Source organism: Bufo bufo, chromosome 8, assembly GCF_905171765.1.
Source record: "Bufo bufo chromosome 8, aBufBuf1.1, whole genome shotgun sequence".
NCBI classification, from domain to species: domain Eukaryota; kingdom Metazoa; phylum Chordata; class Amphibia; order Anura; family Bufonidae; genus Bufo; species Bufo bufo.
The window spans coordinates 20,695,903-20,721,351 of record NC_053396.1 but is presented as its reverse complement, the minus strand read 5'-3'; the positions used below and the strand labels follow the sequence as shown (position 1 = coordinate 20,721,351).

Sequence of the window (25,449 nt, the reverse complement as noted above, 5' to 3'; positions counted from 1 at the left end):
CCGGGGCTGTGCGAGTGCAGCTGATGGACGGCCAGGCTGCCATATCTAGCGGAACTTCCTTCACTTCACAGCCGACTGCACAGGCCGAGATAAAAAGCGATGAGACCCATTAGAATAAGCCCAGAAGCGAAGAGCGGGGGAGGGGGAGAGGCAGAGGCCTCCGGTCTCGGAGCAGGCTCGGTAATTGCCATTCCTATTCAGTGGATGATAACCTTCTGTCAAGTCTTCTGCTGATTCTCCAAATGCAGGCCAGCCGCCGCTCATATTGAATGCTGAGACTGATAAACGGATTAGTTATGTACAAAAATGCTAGTTTTACCCCAAGCTCGTGTCCAGGGTTTAATCAATGCCTCCTAATGGGTAGTCAGGGAATGAAGGATCAGACATGCCAAGTTTCAATATGTCCAATCTTTTCCTCAGATGGGCAGCCAGAGGCGCCTGACAGCAGCGTACTTCCCTCGCTGGGCAGCTTAGGGTCACTGGCCCTGTATGCATACTGCGCAGATTCAATAGACACGAGAGAGAGAGAGAGAGAGAGAGAGAGAGAGAGAGAGAGAGAAGAGAGAGAGAGAGAGAGAGAGAGAGAGAGAGAGAGAGAGAGAGAGAGAGAGAGAGAGAGAGAGAGAGAGAGAGAGAGAGAGAGAGAGAGAGAGAGAGAGAGAGAGAGAGAGAGAGAGAGAGAGAGAGAGAGAGAGAGAGAGAGAGAGAGAGAGAGAGAGAATGTATCTTTACATAAAGTACTACAACTCTCAGAATGTCTGCAGCAATCATGCGACATGGCTGCCCAGCCGGTTCTGTCCCCATCATATCTGCACAGTAACGCTGCTCTCGCCGCCTGATCAGACACAAGGGAGATGGATATGTGGCGCAGCTGGTGATACAGAGATACCAGAGTGATGCAAGGGCGGCTGGGGACCCCGGGCAGCTGTGGACACGGGTTACCATGGCTGACAGGAGATGTAGACTCCCGCGCACTGTGGTAAGGTCACATTTCCTGCAAAAAACAGCGTGCGTAACAGCTGGAGTGTGAGCAAGGTATGGCGGAAGGAAATGGGTTTTTACAAGAAAAAAAATATGTTCTAAGACTAAGGGTGGAGGGGAAGAGAAAGTGATAAATTAAAGAGAAGACAAACTCTTCAAGGGGACGTTAATCTGTTTCAAACGTTCATCTTCTCAACAAGCATCCATGATCATGTCTGACAGTTTAATTCTTGGGGTTGTCAAGGAGTGTGTCCATAGCAACCAGACTGTCTTTGATTACTCAGCTCTACAGGCTGACAGGTAAACCTTTGGGGTTGCCAAGGAGAGTGTCCATAACAACCAGTCTGTCTCCGATTACTCAGCTCTTCAGTCTGAAAGCTAAACTATAGGGGTTGCCCAGGAGATTGTCCATAGCAACCAATCTGTCTCAGATTACTCAGGTCTTCAGTCTGACAGCTTAACTAAATGGGTGCCCAGGAGATTGTCCATGGCAACCAGTGTCTCAGATTATGTAGGTCTTTAAACTGACAGCTAAATTATTGTGGCTGTCAAGGAGGGTGTCCATAGCAACCAGTCTGTCTCAGATTTCTCAGGTCTTTGTCTGACAGCTAAACAATTGGGATGGAGAGCGCATGGGTGCATAAGGGACATTTTCAGCATCCAAGTGGTTGGACCTCCATCAACCAAACATTTGATACAGCCAGATAAGGCAGGCGATTGTCTGGAGGGAACCGTTCCTTCCTGGCAATCGCCTGCTCATCAGTGAAGGAGACCGCTGCTGTTACATGCAGCGATCTCCTCCTCGTTTTTGGGAACTACGAACGCTCGTTAGCGATGATCTGACAGACAATCTGCCAGTGTAATACAGGCTTTAGATGTTTCCACATCTTCCATTCATATACAGGACCCTCTTATGACAATGGCTGGAGAGGTTTCCAGGGGATGGACCTTAAAGATGCCCTTAGATACGCATGGTGGGACCCTCTTCAAAGCTCAACCATTGTGCAAAAAGACTTCAGACAAGGCGTCAACAAGAACATACAATTTCCAGGTTCTTATCATTAGAGATACCATGTGTGATAAAGGTTTCTGGAACATATCAGGGTTTCCGGGGCCCCAGATTCCACCGTATGCCACCACGGATAAACAAACAAGGCATGACCTGCCAGTCTTATCACCAGCGATAACATAAACAAAGGCAACCGGGTTATGATGTACTGTACGCCATAGGTGGACCAACCAGATTCCTGGCCCTGCAGGCAGGAACAAGTTTTCCAATCAACACATTCCTAAAATTCTTCAGGGATCACAGAAGGTCAAAGTCCAACCTCACAGTACGAGGAGGAGAAGACGGGATGAAGGTAGAAACAAGACCCACCAAGAATTTGGCACGCGCTCACACTTTCTCTTACGGAAGAACACACCAACAGATCTCATCCCCGATACCGCCTAACACTGCTCAACACGCTATGGTACGCAGGTCCAAAGGCAGGAGGTGATAAATATTTAGCTCCCTCATCAGAGCTAACTGACGTACGCGACACCGCTTACAATACGGGAGAAAGGTGGTCCTATTATAAGCAGAGAGCAAGAGAACGGCGCCACCTAATGGGCAACTAACTGGAAAAAAATATAGATAAATGAATCCAATACATTTTATGAATAAGTTAAAGTGTTATTCCCAGCTTGGACATTGGGGGCATATCGCTAGCCCAAAAAGTGGCTTTAAATTAAAGGGGTAGCTCGGGATAAGAAAAAATGGCTGCTTTCTTCTAAAAACAGCTCCAACCTTGTCCACGGGTTGTGTCTAGTATTGCAGCCATGTTTTTCTAAACCTGGACTTAAAGGGGTTGTATTATCTTAGCGATATGCCCCCAATGTCTGAGACGGGATAACCCCTTTAAGTTACTTCTGAGACGGTTAACATCAAAATGGCCACTTCCCGATGCAGTACCCTGGTTGTTATGAGATGGGGGCTCGATTTGATGGCATTGTCTGTGGAAAATTTACTAACCCTCGCAGAAGTCTTCGTAAATGAGCATTGCGGTGTCAGAGGGTTCACTCTCCCCCGCCGCCTGCACCGCAGCGCCTGAGCTGGAGGGTTATTGCTCCTGCTTGTTTCCGAAAACAAAGAGACACATTATAGAGCGGCGGGGATGGAATTTCTCCAAACTCTGGCATAACAATGGCTGTATCCCCCCCCCCCCCCCCCCCCGATCGCACAAAAGGACAATAAGATGGATGCCACAATTCCTTCTGTGTAACACTATAGACCTGTGGGTCAGCTGCCTGGTACTGCACTAAAGGAGGCGAGCGCTGCACCTGCGGATAGAGTAGGGCAGGCGGCCATAGAAAATCGGCCTCTGTACCGTCTGCCACAGCAGGTGCACCGCCATCATACGTGTTACATGCTCACCAACGAAACCGCTTGCACAGTTCTGAAACATGCAAATAGATCCCAGCATGAGAAGATGCAAAAAATAAAATAAAAAATAAAAAAATTCCCCAGGGAAAAATTTTGCTCCTTCTTTCTTCAGGGAGCCCCACCGGGCATATGGACAAAGATGGCTGGCTTCTAGCACTGGTGCCCTGGGGTCAAATCAAACATGAAGTCTGTATGGGCTCGCCCTAAGTGCATGCTTCCTCTAAAGTCCGGAAAAATTAGATTGCAAGCCTGGTGAGCAAGTGCATTCTCAGTAGACAGCAATGTGAAATATGTAGGCGCTAGAAATTTCAGGTAGTGTCAGTTTATTATTACAGCTTACATATGCTGCAGCGCAGTACAGATATCTAAATTCTAAATTAAAGGGGTTTTCCAGTTGTTGTTTTTTTAAGTCTCAGAGAGTTGGGGGCTGTATGAAATCACCTTTTAAATGAGCCGCCATTTCTGTGCCGATCCCCGCTTGGCCTGCCACCATCATATGCCGATCGTGTGACCACTGCAGCCAATCACTGGCCTCAGTAGTCACGCGCTGCTCATTCTCTTGCAACCCCTGAGGCCAATGCATTGGCTGCAGCAGTCACGGGAACGATGATATGTCAGGATAGGTCATCAATATCATATTAGTAGCCGAACAGGTGAGGGCCGTGGCCTCCTCGTAACTTGCCAAGCACAGCGCCGTCCACTGGATAGTGGCTGTGCTTGGTATTACAGCTCAGCCCCATTGACTTGAATAAGACTGAGCTGAGCCGGTGTCCTCTGGATAGGTCATCAGTATCTGATCAGTGGGCATATGACCCCCGGGACTCCCTGCAGATAAGTCATCAATATCAAAATCTTGGACAAGCCCTTTAACCTATCAGTACAGGACGAAACTGGAGTACCCGGAAGAACCCCCCCCCCCCCCCCCCCCCCCCCCCCCCAAAACAAGCGGGGATCACAAACTCCATGCAGATGATGCCCTTGGTCGGGTCCCAGGTGCTGCAAGGCAATAGTGCCAACCGCTGAGCCTATAGTAGTAGAACATCTTGCTAGGCTTTGTTCACATGCCCAGTCTAAGCTCCGGTAGACGGTTCCGGTACTGAGCACCTTGACCAATCTTCTACTTCACCACCGGATTCCCACTGACATCAATGTGATCTGGCCGTTTCTGGCATAAATGACGGGTTTCGACCAGGCAAAAAAAAAACGTTGTATGCAACGTTTCTTGTACGAATGACAGTTGACAGTAGAATATAGTTCCTCCTGTCACAGAAGCCGCAGGTTAAAGCGAGGAATATACGTAACCGATACCGCGTGGTCTTTTGTCTCACTGAACATCTTGCGGGATGGCGGAGGCAGCCGGAGATGATAGGTGTAGCTGTTCAATGACAAAAGGCATAGAGAGAATGACAGGTTGGTGTACCGGCCAAAGGCCAGGTCAGGGCCGGAATTACTAAGCCATGGAGACAAGGTGACTGGTATTTAACCTCCTGGCCGCAGACCAGAGGAGCTTTACTGTGTCACCTGAGACCTGACAATGTCACAAGTGGAAGCACATCCTCATCGTCCTCCCGTATACCTACCTATCCTAATACCAGGTATCCAGGACGGCGAATCCGTAATCACAAAGAGGTGACAGATGGGCACAAAGGAACACCGTGAACTAAAAAGGGATGTTCTTACATTTTAAGGATTACTGCCCTGTAATACAATCGGGCAAGTTTAGCACCTCCCCCCCCCCCCCCCCGCTTGACGACTTAACCCTTACAGAGTCCCTGGGTTTTCACGGCTAGGAAGGTGTTAAAAGGGGGACAGTAAAGATCGGGTTTCCATAGCAATGCGAGATGTGACGGAACCGCGCGCCGTTTAGTTAACTTTTTTTCTTTTATTTTGAGTGACTGGAACAGAAATAGCTGAAAATAACAATGCACTGAGCCCACGCGATGGGAGGGGAGGGGATGGGTTCTCGCATGGTATTCAGAGGGAAAAAAAATCAATAAAAAATTTGGAAGGAGCGGGTGGTTTACAAGGTGCAAGGCTAGTCGGTCTTAATTGCATTCAGATGTTCCACCTCCAGCCTAAAATTTTCCCCTTATAAGCCCCCCATGGGCAGCATCAGGTTTCACCCCATAGTTTGGACACAATGGAAGAATTTAGCAAGCAAGGCCGTTTGTTTTGCTTTCTTTTGCAGGGAGGGGGAGGATCGCCTGCCCCCCCCCCCCCCAGCTCTTTGCCAGGGCCATGCGTGTTTGCTTAGCCACTGCTACAGTCGCAGACAGGACATGAATGGCTCTCGCACTTGCTATTCACGAGCCGTACCTTTCCCCTATGTACGAGAACGGACAGGGCGGCCGAGCTTCTCATGTTCGCTGCGTGAGGAAGACAAAGGGCCCCTTTTACAACCCGGCGATGATGCCCTCGAAGTAACAAAGCTGTCCTTTAGTACCTGTCCGTGAATATGGTGGAACAGAACAGAAAAAAAGCCTCCACACTAAGGCTCCTGGACCATGCAAAAAAAAAAGTGGAGTTGCCCTTTAAATCCAATTTCTTGGCAATACTCTCATTCGGTTGGATGGGATCCACGGAAAGGTTGCCTGGCCCGGTTTTATGTACTCATTACAATTCAGGGGAGGATTGCTACGCGGAACAGCAATCCTATTATTAAAATGTTACGTAATACCCTTTAAAGGGAACTTGTCACATTGATCATGGCGTCTGATCTGCAGGTGCGGTGTACAGAGCAGGAGGAGAGGAGCAGAATTATATATTTTATATATATATATATATATATATATATATATATATATATATATATAGATAGATAGATAGAGAGAGAGAGAAAGCAGTCTATTTCATGAATTCCTGCTCTTTCTAGGCTTAGGAGTCCAGTGGGCGGTCCTATCTGTGATTGACAGCTCTCGGTATGCAGTCAGACCGCCCACTGGACTCCTAAGCAAAGAAAAATTAGTGATTTGCATAAATAAATGACAACATTCGCTGAATAATTTACAACAAAACTATATATCAATCTGTTCATCTCCTCCAGCTTCCACCTCCCCCCCCCCCTATTCTTAGGACTATGTTGTGCCATTCCTCTATTATTCCTGCTAGAAGTTATGAATGGATTACTAGCAGTTTGCAATGAAGGTGTCCACCTGGATGTTACCAGTTGGGGGCGTGCCCCTGCACAGTCTGGCACTACCCAATCAATGCTGACAGTGTCCGACTGTAGGGGGAAACCGCCCCAACTGGTAACACCCATCTGGACCTTCAATGCAAACTGCTAGCAATCCATTGACAAACTGGAAGGTAACATACATGGGTCATGGATACATTTATCGGCACCCAGGGGCAGTATGGTGACGCCTGTACAGCGCTGCACAGGCAATCACAATGACGATATAAGTCCTTAAAGGGGTTGTCTAAGGATGACAACCCCAGTCCATGACTTATTAGGGAATAGGGATGTCTCACTGGACTGTCCCCCCAATCAGGTCCATGTGCTATGCTGAAGCTCTGAACTGGAGAACCTGGCAAATCCATGCATTACATGGTCGGCCATTTTTGTGTGCCTAGATGCAGCTTCTCTGCCCACGGGGACCAATCAGAGCTTAGCTTTTAAAATGAAAGCTGCGCTGTGATTGGCAGCTTTTCATTTAGACATCTCTCTGGGGCTCAACCACATCCTCGGTCTGGGGGGAGGATCATTATTACTATTGTGAAGAGTCAGGGTGTCCTTTACCCAAGATCGGAAGTCACACGTTAACCACGCAAGTGCTGAGGTTGGGGCGGACTTTGGAAGCTATTAAAGGCTGTTAGCCAAGATGACGCCAACAACAATGGTGGTTTTCCAGTGCAGCTCCTCTACGGGCCCTTTACCATGAATGCAAACTGAAAATGCTCACTCCTGATGATTGGCGAGGGTAAACACGCCGCTGACCACCCCGCAAAGGTGCAGCACTAAAAATCACAACTGTTGGCAGCACATTTGTGTTAAAGGGGTTGTCTCATCTTAAAGATTGGCAGCGTTTCGCTAGGTGGGACCCACCCCTATCTCCAGAACGGGCCCGCAGAAAGGGAAGGACAGCGCACCGTGCATGCGCGGCATGTTCTCCATTCATTTCTATGGGAGTTCCAAAAAAATAACCGACTAAGTGCGCTCAGCTATTTTCGAAAGTCCCATAGAAATTAATAAAGAGCACACTGCGCAAGCGCGGCTACCGCTCCTTTTACTTTTATAGGACTACTGGGTATAGCCAGTGCTCAGCTATTTTTGGCAGCCCCAAAGAAATGAATGGAGGGTGATGGCGCATGCGCGGCTCCTCTCTGCCCACTTTAGGGGTTCCGCTCTGGAGATAGTTCCGTTCTGGATTCTAGCGATATGCCACCAATGTCTTTAAACCAGCACCTGGATCTGAACACTTTTGTAATAATTTTTTTTTAGCATAGCCACTGAGTTATTCAATCAAATGTATCTGTATAGCGCCACCTGCTGTTTGTTCTTTTCCTCATCTCTGTCCACCTCGCTGAGGTGGTCGTACATGCTCTGTTCCATCCTTCAAATGCCACCAGCCGTATCTACTGTTAGAAGTTGTGACAGTTACAGGGAGAGATCAGCAGCAGAAAGGACACCCCCCCTGAGCTGTGATAGAGGGAGAAATGCAGGGGAATGGACATGAAACTGAGCTGAGATCTGCAGCAGAAAGGATGCCCCCCCCCCCCCCCCCTGAGCTATGACAGGGGAGATCTGAAGCAGAAAGGATGTACCCCCTGAGCTGTGATAAAGGAGAGCTGAAGCTGAAAGGATGCTCCCCCTATGATAGGAAGAGAGCTGCAGCAGAAAGGACACACTCACTGAGCTGTGATAGGAAGAGAGCTGCAGCAGAAAGGACACACCTACTGAGCTGTGATAGGAAGAGAGCTGCAGCAGAAAGGACACACCTACTGAGCTGTGATAGGGAGAGAACTGCAGCAGAAAGGACACACCTACTGAGCTGTGATAGGAAGAGAGCTGCAGCAGAAAGGACACACCTACTGGGTTGTGATAGGGAGAGACCTGCCAGCTTGAAATAAACCTAGCAGAACAATTGGGGCTATGAATGGAGAGATCTCTGGATCTATGTGCTGGTTTTAAGATGAGACAATACCGTTAACACACTGCCGACATCATGCAAAATGAACAACGGAAGAATGATCATACTAACTATCATTCCCCCCCCCCCCCATTCAGATTGCATCAGGCCGCGTGAAAGGCCCTTTAAAACGAGCGCCGATCGACGTGTACGGTATATCGTCAATCAGCGCTCATTTGGGGCTGAAATTGCCTTGCGTTAAAGGACCCCACGTCAGCAACAATAGAAACAAGCCTGTACCTAGGCTGCAGATTTTAAGGCTGTGTTTTATTACAAGCCATTTGCTTTATACAAGTTCGCCCCCCCCCTTCTTTTAAATAATTTTTATTCAAAATGCAATACATAATTAATAAGTAACATCATTAATTATTACCCCCCCCCCTTTTTTTTCCCCCGTTCCCAACCCAATCATCCCAACTTTATACAAGTTTTGACAAGCGCCTGGCGGTGCAATCTGAGAACTGGAATTCCCCACCCTGGCACGTAGGAGGACGGTGGCTGATATACCTAACCTGTCACACACTGGCGCTTAAGCAGTTAATGGGTGAGCCCGGCTGATAGGAGCCGTGCATTCTGCAGATAAGCGGCAGCGCCTGGGACCCGGGGCAGCCGGGCAGGAAGGATTTTTTTCTGATAAACTAGTAACTTCCTAAACAACAGGATTTGAGAGAGGAAGGACATCGGGACAGAGAGATGTTATGGACAATATCCCAGCGGGTTATGACACTCGTGTAATAATGTACCGGACACATCGTGGTAACGCAAAATTGCACGCAAGTGGGCTGGAGGTGACCCCCAAAATACTAGCTCCTTGGAAACATGACCCTATTAGTGTGAAGGGTGCCGGCAGAGAAGAGTTGGAGGTGTTTACTCACAGTCTTCCAGTGAGATAGAGGTCGTTACATAATTACGTAAAAGTGTCAGCCCCCTTTACAGGGGTTGTCCCACAAAAAAAAAATAGGTCTACATTTTTTACCAGTACCTGGGTCTGAATACTTTTGCAATTGCATGTAATTAAAAATTTTATAAAGCCGCCGAGCTATTCAATAAAATGTATGTGCATAGCGCCACCTGCTGTTTGTTCTTTTCCTCATCTCTCTGTCCACCTCGTTGGCGTGGTTGGACACGTCAGTTACGTCCTTCACCTGCCACCAGCCCGTATCTACTGCTAGCAGCTGTAACACTGGGTTCAGACCTGAGCGTATTTGATATGCGCGTTTAACGCGAGTTTTTGTCGCGCGTTTTTGTCCATAGTCAACGCGCGTATTAAGCGCGTTTGTGTGATTGACAGCAGTGTCCTATGGCCGCAAACGCGCAACAAAACGCCCCAAAGAAGCTCAAGAACTTGTTTATGCGTCGGGCGTTTTTCAGCGCGTTCGAACGCGCTGTAAAACGTGAAAATGTGAACCAGTCGCATAGGGAAGCATTGGTTTGCATCGGTTATACGTTTTACAGCGCGTTCGAACGCGGTGTAAAACGCGCAAGTGTGAACTTAGGGTAACAGTTACAGGGAAAGATCTGCAGCAGAAAGGACACCTCCTGAGCTGTGATAGAGAGAGAGAGAGAGCTGCAGCAGAAAGGACACCTCCTGAGCTGTGATAGAGAGAGAGAGAGCTGCAGCAGAAAGGACACCTCCTGAGCTGTGATAGAGAGAGAGAGAGCTGCAGCAGAAAGGACACCTCCTGAGCTATGATCGAGAGAGAGAGAGAGAGAGAGAGAGAGAGAGAGCGCTGCAGCAGAAAGGACACCTCCTGAGCTATGATAGAGAGAGAGCTGCAGCAGAAAGGACACCTCCTGAGCTATGATAGAGAGAGAGCTGCAGCAGAAAGGACACCTCCTGAGCTATGATAGAGAGAGAGCTGCAGCAGAAAGGACACCTCCTGAGCTATGATAGAGAGAGAGCTGCAGCAGAAAGGACACCTCCTGAGCTATGATAGAGAGAGAGAGAGCTGCAGCAGAAAGGACACCTCCTGAGCTATGATAGAGAGAGAGAGAGAGAGAGAGAGAGAGAGCGCGCTGCAGCAGAAAGGACACCTCCTGAGCTATGATAGAGAGAGAGCTGCAGCAGAAAGGACACCTCCTGAGCTATGATAGAGAGAGAGCTGCAGCAGAAAGGACACCTCCTGAGCTATGATAGAGAGAGAGCTGCAGCAGAAAGGACACCTCCTGAGCTATGATAGAGAGAGAGAGAGCTGCAGCAGAAAGGACACCTCCTGCCTGAGCTATGATAGAGAGAGAGCTGCAGCAGAAAGGACACCTCCTGAGCTATGATAGAGAGAGAGCTGCAGCAGAAAGGACACCTCCTGAGCTATGATAGAGAGAGAGCTGCAGCAGAAAGGACACCTCCTGAGCTATGATAGAGAGAGCTGCAGCAGAAAGGACACCTCCTGCCTGAGCTATGATAGAGAGAGAGCTGCAGCAGAAAGGACACCTCCTGAGCTATGATAGAGAGAGAGCTGCAGCAGAAAGGACACCTCCTGAGCTATGATAGAGAGAGAGAGAGAGAGAGAGAGAGAGCTGCAGCAGAAAGGACACCTCCTGAGCTATGATAGAGAGAGAGAGCTGCAGCAGAAAGGACACCTCCTGAGCTATGATAGAGAGAGAGAGCTGCAGCAGAAAGGACACCTCCTGAGCTATGATAGAGAGAGAGAGCTGCAGCAGAAAGGACACCTCCTGAGCTATGATAGAGAGAGAGAGCTGCAGCAGAAAGGACACCTCCTGAGCTATGATAGAGCGAGAAATGCAGCAGCAGAAAGGACACCTCCTGAGCTATGATAGAGCGAGAAATGCAGCAGCAGAAAGGACACCTCCTGAGCTATGATAGAGCGAGAAATGCAGCAGAAAGGACACCTCCTGAGCTATGATAGAGAGAGAGAGCTGCAGCAGAAAGGACACCTCCTGAGCTATGATAGAGCGAGAAATGCAGCAGAAAGGACACCTCCTGAGCTGTGATAGGGAGAGGGCTGCAGCAGAAAGAAAGCACATGCTATGAATGCGGAGATCTCTGGATCCATGTGAAGGGCTGGTTCTAGCTTTCTTACAGATTGTCATGTCCTTTATGATGTCTGATTTTAATTTCTTATTTTAACCATTTATTACTATCCTATCATACGCAGGCCTTACTTACAACTGTGCATATACACTGCGGCCAGTGGACGGTAACTGGTCCTTGGCTCATACACAAACATTTGGCCTATATACACTACATGAATACCGACTGAACCCCTCCAATTCGGTAGGACCGGCTGACCATCTAACATGCCCGGGGGCCTCCCGACGAGTACGGAACGGCCAGTTGGATTTCAACACGCCTAATCCTTTTGTTTTCAGAGAGACAAGCCGCCTCCAGTTCTCCCCTCTTCCCATTCACACTCACCAACACATGCATGCTCGGCCAACAGGACTGATTCGGCTGAATCAGCTGGAGAATTATTTCCCAACTGAAGGAAAGTTTAGAGAAGGAAATAAGTGAAAGACCTAACCTCGCCGGGATCACAAGACGTGTATGATCCCAGATAAGATAGCTGCCCGCTTTCAACTGCGGCATTATATGGACAGACAGATGGGAACGGCAGGTAATAAAATCAGAAAACACGACTCTTATCAGCGCGGGTCGGTGGGGTTATTCAGTAACGACCTGAAGGCGCCATTAAGGCCTCTTACACACGAACATTGTGCATCCGTTCCGTGCATTGGGGACCGCAATTTGCAGTCCCCAATGCACGGGCAACATCCGTGCGGCGGCCAGGACGGATCGAGACCCATTCAACTTGAATGTATCCGTGATCTGTCCGCACTCCGTGATCCGTCCGAACAAGTTCTATTTTTTTGCGGTGCGGAGGCACGGACAGAAACAACATGGAAGCACTCCGTAGTGCTTCCGTGGGGTTCCAATCCGTGCTTCTGTTCCGCATCTCCGTGATTGCAGACCCATTACGCCACAATACGGCCACGGGCACAAAACTTTTTACTATGACTCGCAGACGATGGAGTCCTGCCTGCAGAATGGTCACGCATAGGGCAAACTGGCGCTGACCTATACCTTAGAGATCTGAATATTCAAGTCTAAGACCCCATTTACACCACCGTTGGTCCGCATCTGATCTGCATTTTTCTATCCGCAATGACTCTTTCATTTCAATGGAGCCGCAAAAAATGCGGACAGTGTACCGTATATATGTCCGTTTCGCAGCCCCGCAAAATAGATAGAAAATGTCCTATTCTTGACAAAAACAAAAAGGATGCAACACGGGCGTCAATCGTATTATTTTTGCGGATCCACATTTTGCGGACCGCAAAATACATACAGTCGTGTGAATGCTCCCTTATTCTAAAGAAACAGTCCAGAAAAAATGGGGGCGGAGCATGACACAGGGATACAAGATAAAGAAGGGAGGGGCTTTGAGTCATGCTCCACCCCCTCAGGCCAGGCAGAAAGAAAAAAACAAAAACAAAGGTTTGATGCCAGTTGCAACATTTGGCGCAAAAATTAAGTAACCTTTATGTTTAAGCCAAACCCTCAATTTTTAGGTGGGCGGAGCTTAAAAAGGGGCCTGACCCATTTACCATAATTTATACCAAAAAGCTGCCATAAATTATCACTGAAATCCACTTTAGCTCCTAGCGGGAGCAGATTTCAGTTTCTGGCGCACGAAAACCTGGCAGCAAGTGTTCCGTTTCCCTGCAGCGCCGCCACAGGGGAAGTGAAGTATTACATGGCGCCTATTCAAATCAATGGGTTGTCTGTGTAAGGTAGAACAGGACGGGTCCTCAAGCGCAAGAGACGCTCTTTGTAAACGCTCTCCATTACGGCCAAGAGATGAAGATCCTGAACGGAGGACCCTCCTGGAATTCCCTACTAGGCTACATGGAAATGGGTTTGCTAAACTGGACAATCCCTTTAACCGGCCAATGCCACAACTTCATCACTGGTGTTTTTGGAAGATCTGAATATTCTGTCAGGGTATGGGGTGAACACCAGCCAAGGAGCTGACGTTACCATGAATGCGCACACAAGCTTCTGTGGTTACTGGTTTACAGATTTCATTGTCTCGGATGTTTGTATTGGACCCAACACATGCCATACTGGTCTGGGCAACATCTGCTCACGTGGGCAACTTACATAAACAGCACGTCAGATGCAATGTGAAGCATCAGTCTGGGAAATCCCCGCTAGAGGTCCTATTATGTACCATGGGTTCAGTATCATGTTGTCTTCTACCAGGAGCCCGGGTCGGACGGGTCCACTGGGGTACCAGAAGATGGATGCCAACAGTTCCAACCGTCCTTAATTTTCAGAGACAGAAAAGTTTGGGGTGTCCTGTATGGGGGAGGGGGGGGGGAATAGGTGGGGCTTATATAAGCCCCAACCATAGGCGGCATTCCCAGGTGGGATTGGGGGCGTTCCTGTGGTGTGGATTACATGCTTAGAAGATGGAAAAAAAGAGTAGGCTCTGACCTAAAGGTCCAGCAGAAGACAACCCTATTTGGACGACTGACTTGCCGCCAGGGTGCCCAATGCTAATACTAAAGATTATGATGTAATTAAAGGGCTTTTCCAGAATTCAAATACAGGTAACTATCCTCAGAATAAATCATCAACATCAGATCAGTGGGGGGGGGGGTCTGACTCCCAGCACAACTGGCGATCATGTATTTGAAGGGGGTCGAGACGTTTGCACATGCAATGCGGCCTCTTTGTTGTACAATAAACACAGTGCCATCCACTGTATGGTGGCTGTGCTTGGTATTGCAGCTAAGTTCCATTCGCTTGAAAAGCATGTGTTCAATGGACGTGACGTCACAAAATGAGGAAGAGGCCTGAGCGCCGCGGTCTCTTCCAACAGCTGATGCCGGAAGTCAGATCCCCATCGATTGAATATTGATGATAGGTCATCAATATCGGGGTCCCAGCAAAATCCCTTTAAAAGTGGACGTGCGCATGTTCTAATAGGCTGCAGCAGTGACCCAAGCAACTCACATCTGATGCTGCCAGCATTACATGGATGGTGAGAACGGAAGGTGTTTTAATGTGAATTTGACAACTTGAGAATAAATAGGCTTAAGCAGGCTAAGTGAATAAATATATTTACTAAGGCTATGTTCACATCAGCGTTCTGCCTTTCCGTTCTCCTGCTCCGTTATAGGAGCAGGAAAACGGAAAGGACGGATTCGGCACATAACTGAGCCGAACGGAGCCTACGGACCTCATAGACCCCCGTAGACTATAATGGGGTCCGTTAGGTTTCCGCTCCAAAATCATCTTCTGAGCGGAAACCTAACGGACCCCATTATAGTCTATGGGGGTCTATGGGGTCCGTAGGCTCCGTTCGGCTCAGTTATGAGCCGAATCCGTCCTTTCCATTTTCCTGCTCCTATAACGGAGCAGGAGAACGGAAAGGCTGAACGCTGATGTGAACAAGGCCTAAGTGTGATTAAATATGAGGTAAAACACACAAATCACAGAGTAGTAAATTAAGGCTATTTATTCTCAAACCGTTGAATTCACGTTAAAACAGAAGGTCTGCCAAATATTAGCCCAAAGCTTCTCAGCAGCCACCAAAACGGACAGAATTATCATCCCGGACCTTTTTCCATTCTTAGGTCTGCGTTCACCACCCACGTACGTTACGACATGACAACAGACCCGATTTCAACATGCCCGATCCTTCTGCTGTCAAGTCAGATACGCGGCCTCTAGTGTCTAACTCCCCTCTCCTTTTTGAGAACACATGCACACTCGGCCAAACTAAGCATGCATATTTGCGTCAAGGGTTGAGAGGAATAGTGGTTGGCTGAGCAAGCGTTCTGGAGACCATAGGTCCAGCCTCAAGCTATGGCCATGTGTTCAAAAACTGCGCAAGCGTGCACAAGTTTTGCACGTAAACAGCATTGTTACAAAATCACACAGCCACGAACAATACAAAACAGTACGCGATCAACGACGAGCCCTAATGGGCTAACCTCCAGTGAGTGCTGGCAGCGATCGCCGCTCCAGGCGGCCAAACGTCAAATTCTTTCCAACTTAGCAAGTGGTAACAAAGAGCAAAAAAATAATAAGGATGGATCAAAAGGGCAAAGGCGTGAAGAGGAGAGGTGCTCCTACCGTCCAAGAATGCAATCGTGGTGGAAAAAAATTAAACTCTGGGATAATGGGATGTAGCAGAGCTGAATTAGTCACTTCACCACTTAGCTTTTTTTGCTGTGTGAGAACTTACCCAACGCGTCATGTCCTACGTGTCAAATTCAGCTCTGCTACATCAGTAACGGAATCACAGGCCGGTAATCTACGCTTGCACGTCTTCTAGACAGGTCAATAAACTCGTGCACAGTAACATTGATGCAGCAATTCCCAGGAAATTCTTAATATTCCTCCTCGTTGCGACTCAGCATTTCCCATGCACCCGCTGCCCCTGACGTCACCGGGCGGGCGGCTTACCCAGAACCTGAAACTGTGGTTAACATTCAGAAATAACCAGATATCACTCTTTGCAATGCGTGGACGCACCTTCACCTTACATCCGTGTGTGTCGTCCTGCAGGTGTGGACAGAGATCAAAGGGTAAATGGAAGATTAACTCATTCCCTGCCACAATCTACGGGAAACGGGGGGCCCCAGACAAGTCCTAATTGGTGCATGAACCAGATCGTGGTTTGGGTGGATAAAAAAATCTATCTAGTATTTAAAGTGACAGGTCTATCAATCATTCCAGAAACACAGCCAGGTCCCAGGTCAGGTGCTCCACCAAGCGACTGCGCAGCGAGCAGGTCAGGGTGCAGCGCGCAACATGGAATGAGGGGGTGCTGTGGCCAGGACGGACATGAGATGAATAAGGAGCGCCAGAGAGGGGGAAGCCGCTTTGCAGATGAATGGACATTCACATGTTAATCTTCCCAGGGATCTGTGCAGCAAAAGCTGGCGAGAGACAAGGCAGCAAAGTGGCGAAGCTATGGGAGGGCTGTGGTCACACCTGGGTCCCCCAAATGTGCGTCCCTGCCTCATAAAAGGGCCAGCGACACTATATAGGACACGAGGGCATATCTGATATGTAACCCTCATAATCAGGAGAGCTCATTATCATCCTATCCACCTGGCCGGCGCCTCTACATAACTTTGGCGGATCCAACGCCAGCGCAGGGGTTATTAAGACCGGTGTCTAAAAGGCTGGTCTTAATAAATGGCCCCCTTAGTGTATAAGAGGGACATTTATCAAATCTGCTAAGCCAGTTCTGTGGCTTAAAAATTTCGCTAGTAAAGCTTGCGTGCGACATTTGGTGAGCCTCGCCGCTTTTAGAAGCAGAGTGAAAAGCAGGTCAGGATTTCACATCAGAACACCTTTAAAGGGGTATTCCGGTTATAACAAGTTATTCTCTTATCCCCTGCATAGGGCATAACTATCAGATCAGTGGGGGTCCTATTGATCACAAGAACGGGGGCCCCATACCCGGTTAATCCCCCCTGAAAAGGATGGAGCAGCTGGTCAGAAATTCGCTGTACTGGGCTATCTCCGACGCTCCCATTGAAATGAATGGAGCGGTGGCGCGCATTTCCGACCAGCCGCACCGTCCATTCCAGTGGGACTTCACAGGGTACAGGCCCCCGTTTTCGTGATCGGTCGGACCCCCACCGATCTTATAGTGATCCCCTATCCTGTGGATAAGAGGATAACTTGTTATAACAGGAATGCCCCTTTAAGTGTCATTTATGATGTGCGACTTCACTTCATCTCCACGCCAGGCAACCCCTTTGGGGCACTTCTACAGACACACGTGTACCGCACATTGCACTTAATATATTATTACTGCACGCCATTAAATTTGGTGAAACCTCACAAATCAAAGAGAGACCTAAAACGGACACCAAAACCACCCCCCAAAGTGTATAGAGCGGTCTAACTGGAGCGCTGTACAGGCAGGGGTGAAGTCACAGAGTAAAGGGCAGGTTGGGACCAGCAGGTACCAGCCTCACCTGTGCAAACTCCGCTCACCCCTGCCTGCACGTGTGAGGCTGCGACCTGTAAAGTGCCGCGTCATGGAAACCTATGTACGCCTGATGGAAATGTACAGTATGATCGGGACAGATCTAGCAATAAAAAATATTGTATATGTATATATAAAAAATAAAGCGGTAAGTGTAACTCTCATGGGGGCATCTCCCCCCAGAAATAAAGTGCCCTGAGCCGTCCTCTTCTGACAACTTCTGTTCAGCCGTTTCCCAGTTACATCTGTTTCTTCCTTTTCTGCTGCTCCGAAGGTGACAAAAGGCGTCATTACAGCTCCCCGGGGGTCATCACCCCCCCAATTCCTAGGCTCCTGAATAACAAATCTGACCAAAGCTGCCATTCAGGAGCCTGGGAAAGCACGGCGAGCATAGTGGTTGTCAATAATATATATATATATATATATATATATATACACACACACACACATATATACACCCCCCCTCCCCCCCTGGAGTGGCGGCTTAGATAACCCCCTTCTGTGACAGCTCAGATACCTATACCCCCCTGGAGTGGCAGCTCAGATACCTATACCCCCCTTGTGTGACAGCTCAGATACCTATACCCCCCTGAAGTGGCGGCTTAGATACCTATACCCCCCTGAAGTGGCGGCTCAGATACCTATACCCCCCTGAAGTGGCGGCTCAGATACCTATATCCCCCCTGGAGTGGCGGCTCAGATACCTATATCCCTCTGGATTAGCGGCTTAGATACCTATACCCCCCTGAAGTGGCGGCTTAGATACCTATACCCCCCTGAAGTGGCGGCTTAGATACCTATACCCCCCTGAAGTGGCGGCTTAGATACCTATACCCCCCTGAAGTGGCGGCTTAGATACCTATACCCCCCTGGAGTGGCAGCTCAGATACCTATACCCCCCTTGTGTGACAGCTCAGATACCTATACCCCCCTGAAGTGGCGGCTTAGATACCTATACCCCCCTGGAGTGACAGCTCAGATACCTATACCCCCCTTGTGTGACAGCTCAGATACCTATACCTCCCTGGAGTGGCGGTTTAGATACCTATACCTCCCTGGAGTGGCGGCTTAGATACCCCCCTTGTGTGGCAGCTCAGATACCTATTACCCCCTGGAGTGGCAGCTCAGATACCTCTACCCCCCTGGCACGACAGCTCAGATACCTCTACCGCCCTGGTGCGACAGCTCAGATACCTCTACCCCCCATGTGTTAAACCTTATAAATAATTAACCCCTTATGGGACAGATCACATATTCCTACCCCCATGTGCTGCACCTTACACACACTTAACCCCTTGTGTGACAGCTCACTGATACTTTCCCCCCTTTGCACCACTGGTAATTGGTGCCCAATTTGCATCCTAAAAACCCCTGTCAGGAATCCTACGATCCATTAAAGGGGCAATACAATCATCTAATTTTCAATTGCAAATCGCTCAATAAAAATTCTTAGCCTATACCTGACAAAAGATGCAAATGAGAACAAACTGGTCAGAAACGTTCAACCGGAGGGCCTTGGTTTCTGGCCGACCCTGGACTTACCTGCTAGACAAGCTGACAAAGTCCCCTCCGTCCAGCAGCCTGACCTTACAGAAGAGCACCCCGTTCACGAATGGGACGGCCGTCAGCTCCTCCAGGGTGAAGATGGTCTGGAACTTGAATTTTTTCTTCTTGGTCAGGAAAGCCATGAGTGACCCACCGAGACCAGGCAAGCAGTCAGGTTAAGAGAAAGCAGATGGAACTTAAAAGACTCGGGAAGGAGGAGGGGGACGGGCAGGAATTTTCTCCCTTGTTTCAAAGAAAAAAAAAAAAAAAAAGGCGAGCTCCAACGTCTTATCGCCCGTCAACTTCTATGTATCTGTGATTGGGGTGTCCGGCCTTTCTCCGGGAATGGATGCCCCAAGAACTGACTGATAAGAGGAATGATCTTTGGAGCATCTCCAGAAGTATTAGGACTGGACCCGCAAACTCCAAACCAGCAGAGATGGGGGGGGAAGAGGGTCCCTTTAAAGGTCTTCGTTCGACGAGGCTTCTTCCTGGCGATGTCCGCAGGCGTGGAAGTCTGTGTGCGGCTTCGCTTATCTCCAAGAGGACATGAAATCTCGTAGGAGCTGGTTCCTCCTGAGGCTGTGGAGGTTCAGCCAGTGATCGGCAGGAATCTGAACTCAGCTCTAAGCAGCTAAAGACTCCTCCTCTACCGGCTCTAATGGTAGGTGGAGGGGGGGGAGCGGCTTCTCTGTATCCAGCACCCTTCTTCCTCTTCTCATAGGCTCATCATCACCCTCATCATCGGCAGTGCTGCAACAAAACAAACACATCACTGTCTGAGAGAAGAGCCGGGGAAGGAAAAACAATCTGCTGGAGACGTCAGCCTTCGGAGCTGAAATCTGCACGACACTGGGCTAAGAGCAAGGCTTGTGACAGCAATATCACCAATGCCCTAGCAGATTTCAGGTGCATTTTGCAGCTCCGTTTGCTGGATGTACCGACATATACGTCAAATGTACGGACGGAGGCCGAACAAGTGTCTTTTTGGGCTCCATCAGGCAGGTATAGGAGACATCACCGTTTCGTTTTCCGTACTTCTGATGCGTCAGAGGAACAGAAAAAAAAACACCCCGTTATTTAGAGCATCCATTCTGATAAGTTTGCATCCGTTTTTGTCAGTTCCGTTATTTTAGGGTACTTGCACACTTGCGTCAGACGATTCCGTCGCCGGAACTGCCTGCCGGATCCGGCAATCCGGACGCAAACTGATGACATTTGTCAGACGGATCCGGATCCGTCTGACAAATGCATTAAAATACCGGATCCATCTCTCCGGTGTCATCGGAAAAAACGGATCCGGTATTTATTTTTTCCACAGATTTAAAGGTCTGCGCATGCGCGGACCGGAAGAATGGATCAGTCAATGCGGCAATTTTAATGCCGGATCCGGCACTAATACATTTCAAAAGGAAATTAATGCCGGATCCGGCATTCCGGCAAGTGATCAGGATTTTTGGCCGGAGAGAAAACTGCAGCATGCTGCGGTATTTTCTCCGGCCAAAAAACGTAAGAGGGACTGAACGGATGCATCCTGAACGGATTGCTCTCCATTTAGAATGCATTAGGATAAAACTGATCCGTTTTTTTCCGGTATTGAGCCCCTAGGACGGAAATCAATACTGGAAAAGAAAAACGCTAGTGTGAAAGTACCCTTAGGTGGGAGAAGTAGTCCTCTTTGACGGAACGGACACAAACTGTTGCTCAAAATAACGGAATCAAATTTGAAAAGTAATTTTCTGTTCTTTTGACGGAACTAAAGGACGGAAAACAAAATGGTGATGTGAATGCCGCCTTAGGGTCCCATTCACACGGCAGAATCCTTTTTTTCGGATCTGCAAAACACAGATACCGGCCGTGTGCTTTCCGCATTTTGCGGATCAGAACGTCCTGCCCCATGATAGAAATGTCTTTTCTTGTCCGCAAAACGGACAAGAATAGGACATGTTCTATCTTTTTTGCAGGGACCAAGGAGTGGAAGTGTGGATACAGACAGCGCACGGTGTGCTGTCTGCATCTTTTGCCTAATTGAAATGAATAGGTCTGCATCCGATCCGCAAAATTGCGGAACGGATGCGGACAGAAAAAATACGGTCGTGTGAATGGGCCCTAATCCAGTAAAAAAAAAAATAAATAACACAGACTATGCAGTATACATTTTTTTTTTTACAATGAGAGCTTATGGGAGACAGATGCTTACAGGGGCATCTATCGGAAATATACATGTCGGGAAATCCTCAGATGCTGCAAAACACAGTCGCCCTTTATGGCAGTGACCTAATCCGCAGCGCTGAGACGGATTTGATGGTGGTAAGGGTAGGGCCACAATGCGACACTGGTCACGGCCTGCAGAGATCATAGCCTGGATCAGCGTTGTCGTGAGTCTAGCGTGAAAATGACACAATACAGTGAACAGATTTGTACCTCCTCGGCCCTGTACGCATGAAGTTTTGGGTCCACGTTTCGCATATACGCTAGAACCCCCCCCCCCCCCCCCCCCCCCGGTGGACGCCAAAAGTAGCAACTGGGGCCGATTTACCTAACAGAGGCAAAACGAGTGTACCTCTATTAGGCTTATAAAACCTTGAAGGAAGTGGCAGAGAGAGCGGAGACTCTAGGTGTAAGAGGAACGCCCCCGTTGCTCCTAGAGACTCATTTGCATATAGTAAAACGAAATTTTTCTCAGCAATGCGGACACATATGAACGTGGGACCAACACAGATGCCTTCAGCTGCAAAGTGCACATGCAACAGGTCAGCCAGTTTCATAGGTACAAAACTGCTGACAGATGCCCTTTAGACGGTGCAAACCTATGTGGCAGAGGAGCTTGCAATCTAATTTTCCTTCATCAGGTACACAGTACAGGCAAAGTTTGCCACTGCCAGAAAATGCATCCTGGGGGCTGCTTATCACATGCAATAGTCTGTCCTCCTGAGTGGGCTTTGTCACAAATGCTCCTTGTTCTACATATAGGGACACACGCTGCGGCGCGGCTGCCCACACGTGCAAACAGAACCATACTCGTCCCAACGCAGCAGCGCAGTCATGTGTGCAGGCATATGTGATGACGAGCCGTCTGCACGCTTCACAGCAAACAGAAAATATGGGAATTTTTCAGTAAACTATTAAGCAATTGTTTAAAAGGCAATTCTTACTGATGCATAGAGGAGCACTGCTAATCATGGCAGAAAACCGCTCGATTGGCAACTCCACAATGCAAAGGTGGAGTTTCATTGAACAGTTAACATTTAAAGTGGTAGGTCCATAAACTTCGTTAGTCTCGCCTGGCCCTGTCAATCTCGTGCCTGCACCGCTGCTCTATGTAGCAGCGCAAATGCTGACTGTGCATGCGCCGCTCCACTTCAGAGTGTACCCAGCCGTCAGCGGTACACCTAAAAGTGGAGCAGCGCATGTACAGTCGGCATCTCCATTGCTCAGGTAACAGAAGCAGATCTGACATTAGCGGTACACAAAGAAGTGGAGTGAAGTATGCACAGTCAGAATCTGGCTGCTCAGGCAGCAGATCCAATATCAGTGGTACACTCGGCAGGGGAGTGGAGCATGCACAGTCGGAATCTGGCAGCTCAGGCAGCAGATCCAATATCAGTGGTACACTCGGCAGGGGAGTGGAGCATGCACAGTTGGAATCTGGCTGCTCAGGCAGCAGATCCAACATCAGTGGTACTTCCAGCAGTGGAGTAGAGCATGCACAGTTGGAATCTGGTTGCTCAGGTAGCAGTAACTGATCCAACATCAGCAGTATACCCTGCAGTGGAGTGGCACATGCACAGTCAGTATCTGGCTGCTCAGGTAGCAGCAGCAGATCCTCTGCACTTGCACCACAACACGGCAGCAACTGCGCAGGCGCAAGATTGACAGGCCAGGTGGGAGAGGGGAAGGGAAGTCTCTTCAGCAGCAGCGCCAGCCCGTACAAATCGATTTGCTCATCTCTAACCGGACATCTACATCGGGCGATTTTTATGGCGCCGAATGGATAGCACATATACGCTGGGAGCTTCACCCAGTGTATTCGCCAAGGGTGGGACCATAACATGATGTGGACAGGCCCTAACAAAACTAAGACGGATGATATTACTCAAGGTGGCTGCGTTACCTATGTGCCAAGGAGTTGCCATAGCACAGCCCGTACATGGGTACATGGGTATTTCTGATCCTCAGAGAAGAACATGGTGCCCGTGCTTTCAGGTGCAAAGAGACGCCACAAGGTACAGGGTGTTCTGCTCCGTTCTGTCCGACTCCAATATCCGTCCATCACAGGAAACAATAGTCCATGTTCCCGGACTCCTGTGCCGTGTAAATCAGCGGGAGGTTTTGCCATTTAAAGCCTGGGAAGCAAATCTTAAAGGGAAATTACCTAGAGAGGTGGTACCTGAACCTATCGGACATTTACGGCATCAATATCCAGAAGTGAATACCCCTTTAACTGCATTCAGCATACGAACAGAATGACACTACTGGTCCCAGCGCACCCAGAGTTTCTGCCGTTTGCATTACTTCTATTGCTCACGGCGGCAGGAAGTCAAAAGTTCATGCAAATTACAAGAGATGATGTATGAAATATTAAAAAATGCAAATGATTGCACCATAGGGCGGTATATCGTTGACAGACAAGTCTGTGCGCTTCCGCTCCACCTTCCCGGTAAAGAGGTTCAGGATGTTGTTCAGTGGGTGCAGCCACTTCCTTTCGAGCATGCTCCGAAACTACCGAACGTGACCGGAACCCCACCCGCTGCATTTTCAAACCGCTTGTTCATTGGCCGCATGAATCTTCCGCTACTAGTGCGGTTTTAGGCTAGGCTACCACTCAAAACCGTGCTGCCATTAACGTGAGTGTATCAGCAAAAAAATTTGGCCAATTAACAAGCTGCATTTCAGCCACTTGCCCTATTATGAGGCGCTCTCTGAGGAGACAGATGCTACTTAAAGGGTTATTCCATGTGATAGGCCTTAAATGTCAGAAAAGTGCGGGTCGCATGTTTGGGAAGCGCTCCCAACTCACTGGGCTTTGTCTTGCCATATGCTGCAGGGACTGGAGAGGTGGGTGGGCATGCATCGCCCTCTCCACTCACTTCTAAAGGATGTTCTGCTGAGATGAGGGAGGCGGCTGCGCATGCGCTGCTCTCCATTCACGTCCATGGGACTTTCGAAAATAGTCAAGCATGCTTAAAGGGGTATTCCCATCTGAGACATAGGGTATGCCAACAATGTCAGATAGGAGCGGGTCCCACCTCTAGGACCAGCTCCTAGCTCCAGAACAGACCCCACAAAGCGAAGGAGAGTATACCGCGCAAGTGCATCCACATCTGTTCACCGCTATGAAAGTAGCCGAGTGCGCTTGCTTGGTTAATTTTGGAACTCCCATGGCAGTAAAAGGAGATCACATGCGTGTTGGGCTCTTCTTCACTTCGGGGGCCCCGTTTTGGAGATGGGAGCTGGTCTCAGAGGTGGGACCTGCACCTATCTGACATTGATGGCCTATCCTAGCGATATACCACCAGTGAGGGAGATGGGGCAACCCCTTTTCAAACGTCTCACGGACGTGAGTGGAGAGAGCAGCGCATGCGCGGCGACCTCTCTAATCCCAGCAGAACATCCCATAGAAGTGAATGGAGAAGGCAACACATGTGCAGCCACCTCTCCAATCCTAGCAGAGCATCCCATAGAAGTGAATGGACAGGGCGGCGGACGCGCGACCACCTCTCTAATCCTAGCAGAGCATCCCATAGAAGTGAACGGATAAGGCGGCGCATGCGCGGCCACCTCTCTAATCCCATAGAAGTGAATGGACAGGGCGGCGCACGCGCGACCACCTCTCTAATCCTAGCAGAGCATCCCATAGAAGTGAATGGATAAGGCGGCGCATGCGCGGCCACCTCTCTAATCCCATAGAAGTGAATGGAGAGGATGGTGCATATGTGACCAACTCTCTAATCCCGGCAGAGCGAGACGCCACGTTTTCAAAACAACATCGTGTCACAGAGATAGCGCCTGCCCCTACTGATGGGAATACATCAGTTTAATTTGGAAACTTTTTTTTTTTTATCATTAACGCCAAACCCTGAAAACAAGAAGAGCGAAATGATTTTCCAGTGGAAGATAAAGCGTGAAGTTACATGACAACATCAAAGTTTCCAGAATTTCATTTTCGCGGCGGACAGAGCCGGAGCTGGATTGCCGGGGATTAGGCTGAATTACAGAGGGGACGCGGCCCGGGCTATTTCTGTTTATGTCTAAATCCTTAGTGGGAAAGACTATGTCCTCCCAGTGATCTCCCCGCAGGCCGGGAACTAATCCACTCACAGATCTTAAAGTCACATGAACCAACAAGCTTTCAAGTGACCCCCCCCCAACACCAGCACCACCATTGTTT

The 25,449-nt window shown here is 48.9% G+C and overlaps 1 protein-coding gene across 1 annotated transcript in view; it reads right to left on the bottom strand.

Annotated features, from left to right (window-relative positions):
- Positions 1-25,449, bottom strand: part of FAM102A (family with sequence similarity 102 member A) — a 53,605-nt gene that overhangs the window by 20,096 nt on the left and 8,060 nt on the right. Inside the window, exon 2 of the mRNA XM_040404988.1 lies at positions 19,056-19,811. Coding sequence (XP_040260922.1) covers positions 19,056-19,201 — 146 coding nt within the window. The 5' untranslated portion in view covers positions 19,202-19,811. The remainder of the gene's footprint in view (positions 1-19,055; positions 19,812-25,449) is intronic.